This window comes from Helianthus annuus, chromosome 17 (assembly GCF_002127325.2).
Source record: "Helianthus annuus cultivar XRQ/B chromosome 17, HanXRQr2.0-SUNRISE, whole genome shotgun sequence".
In the NCBI taxonomy this organism is placed as follows: Eukaryota; Viridiplantae; Streptophyta; class Magnoliopsida; order Asterales; family Asteraceae; genus Helianthus; species Helianthus annuus.
Window position 1 is genome coordinate 140689775 of NC_035449.2, and position 2894 is coordinate 140692668.

Sequence of the window (2894 nt, forward strand, 5' to 3'; positions counted from 1 at the left end):
GCAGATGATTTTAGACCATGCATATCCTGAGTTGGAGAGAGATGAAAATAATGATCTGTTGGTGCAGTATCACATGGATAATGAGTCTTTGAAACAATTGGCTAGATATCATCCAAAACATCCAGAACCAAAGATAAAAGTTGAATTCTTTGGTTTCATCAAAGACAAGAATTATCAAGATCTAGATCTAATTAATCATCAAAACTGGAGGAATGAGGAAGAAATGAAAGAAAAGAGTTACGCTGATGAGTTGAAAATTCTTGAAAATTTCAAAGATACAAGGAATGAATGGTTTGTGAAAGACGAGAAAAAGAAAAAGAGCAGAAAAGCAACTCCGAAAGTTCAAACTGAGGAGGGTTCGTCATCTCCGCCAAAGAAAAAGCGTCAAAAGAGAAGTGTTGAGACTATGCTTGTTGACGAATCTGAAGAAGAAGCTGAAGATGAAGATGAAGCTGAAGCTGAAACTGAGATTCATGTTGAATGAGATGCTCGTTTATCTCCTAATTCGGCAGAGTTTTTGAGATCTCTTAGGTGCTGTTTGTTTTTTCAGAGGTGAAATGTCTGCAGTCTGCGGACCACATCTGTAGCAGAAGAGTTGGACCAAACCTTTCAGTCTGCAAGAAGAAGACTGTTTGTTTTTTAACTTATGCAAGTTGCTGAAATAAAACGAAATCTAAATAAACTGAACATAATAGGCACAAATAATAAAAATGATAAAGCATGATCAACTAACAAATTGCTCTAATCGCACAAATGTTAAGTTTACCCCATCCAAATCCCTCCTTAATCTTCCATTCACCACAATGCCTATACCTAACCTCTCAAAAACCCCAACTGAACATTTTCAAAATTACAATTCACAGTGACCAAATTCGAACTAAATCAGCAATTAACCAACTCCAAAATAGCTAAACAAATCAACAATAGTCGTGATTACCTCTGAAGACGAATAAGCCGAATCGAGACCATTGGCGACTGGTGAAGTGGAACGACGGTGATTGAGAGAGAATCTCCGGTCTGAATCGGAGAGATCCGATGGCCTGTGGTAATCATCTCCGTCATCATCGTCGTCGTGAACTTCTAAGGCGATTTGTTTAGGTTTTCTTTCAAATTGGCAAGATTTCGTGCTCCACATCATGGTAGAAGTGAAGATCGTACCAACTGTCCGGTGCAAGATATCTATGAAGAGGAGAGGTGGTGGTGGCAGCGGCCTGTAGGAGGAGACGAACGGCGGTGCGACGGGGGTGTGGGAGGAGAGGTGTTGGCGGCGGCGGTTCGGGGGAGGAGTGGTGGTGGCGGCAGCACGAAGGGGCTGTGGGAGGAGAGGTGGTGGCGGCGGTGATGGGGAGGAGAGGTGGTGGTGGTGGCAGGGAAGAAGAAGGGAAGTGGAGGAGAGTGTAGGGTTCTGTGTGTTTTGTGAAGAGGTTAGAAGAGTTGAGAAGATGGTAGTCCATCTCTGCACCAAAAAGTGGTCAGGCAGAGCTTTTTGAGTGATTTGTCTTCTAAAAATCAAACACGCTGCAGACCCCTACGTCTGCGCGTGGTCTGCGTGGGGAAGACAAAAGAGGTTGTGAAGCACTTTTTTTAAAAAACAAACACCACCTTAATGCTTATAATGCTGAGAAAGAAAAGGCAGCTTGTGAGGAAGAAGATGACGATGTAGAGAAAAGCTCTTCAAGCTCATCTGATGAAGAAATTGACGAAACAGAACATGCAAGGAGAATTAAAGCTGAGATTGAGAAAGAAAAACAGCTTAAAAGAAAGAGGAGAGAAGAGAAAGATGATGATGTGTATGTTCCATCTCCTGAGCATGTGATAGAATCTCAGACACCTCCATCTGGTGGAAGAAAGAAAGCCAGTGCTAGAAAGAGTGTAGTTTCTCCAAAAGAAGCAAGGAAGAAATTGATTTTGAGGTTGCCTAAGGTGGTGTTTGTTTTTTGGCCAGAAGCACTTCTGGCCACTTATGTCTGCGCCGCGCAGACGCGCGCAGACGTTTGGATGTTGCAGCTTGTTTGTTTTCTCGCAGACCTTTCATTAAAAAAGGACTGCGAGACCTCTTCACCATGCAGACATGTTCCATCCTCTTCCAACCTCTTCTCCTCTTCTCCCTCAAGCCGACATACCTCATCTGGCACCACCACCTCCGACACCACCTCCTCCGCCGCCACCACCTCCTCTGCCACCACCACCTCCACCTCCGCCACCCATCTCTCCCTCTCTCTCTTCAGCAGAATCATCTCTCTCTTCAGCATAATCAACCTCCGACACCCATCATCTCTCTCTCTTCAGCAGAATCATCTCTCTCTCTTCAACACAAATCAACTCTCAACATGTCAAAACCTTCCACAGAATCAAGAGAGAGAGGGAGCGGCAGGAGAGAGAGGGAAAGAAGAGAGAGGGAAAGAAGAGAGAGATCTGTGATGGCGGTGGTGGTGCTATGGCGGTGGTGGAATCCCCAAATCGAACGACGGTAGATGGTGGGTTTTGATGTTCTTCATCTTCAAACAAACCCCCAAATCGAACGACGACAGATGGTTATAACGGGGTGGGTGGTTGCGACGGGGGTGGGTGGTTGTGGTGGTGGTGGTGGTGGTGGTGAGGTGGTGGTGGTGAGGCAGATGGTTGTGGCGGTGGTGATGCAGAGAGAGAACAAGAGCTTTGGTCAAGAGAGAACAGATGGTTGTGTGTGAAGTGTGTTTTTGTGTGTGTTATAATAAAAAAAACAAACCATCTTCTCCTTGCAGACTGCAGACCTTTGGTCCACCTCTTCTCTTGCAAATGCCTGCAGATGTGGTCCACAGACTGCAGACCTTTTATCTCTTCAAAAACAAACACCACCTAAACGTACACCAAAAGCAAAACAAAGTAAACCACCATCACCACCACCTGAACCA

General features: G+C 45.0%; 1 protein-coding gene across 1 annotated transcript; it reads right to left on the reverse strand.

The window, feature by feature from the left end:
• Nucleotides 1-493: 493 nt before the first annotated feature.
• On the reverse strand, nucleotides 494-2128 carry LOC110942916. The gene is made up of 3 exons (XM_022184679.1): nucleotides 2063-2128; nucleotides 938-1528; nucleotides 494-628 (listed from the first exon to the last, which is right to left on the reverse strand). The coding sequence occupies exons 1-3, from the start codon at nucleotides 2126-2128 to the stop codon at nucleotides 494-496; spliced, it is 792 nt and encodes a 263-aa protein (XP_022040371.1).
• Nucleotides 2129-2894: the final 766 nt, after the last annotated feature.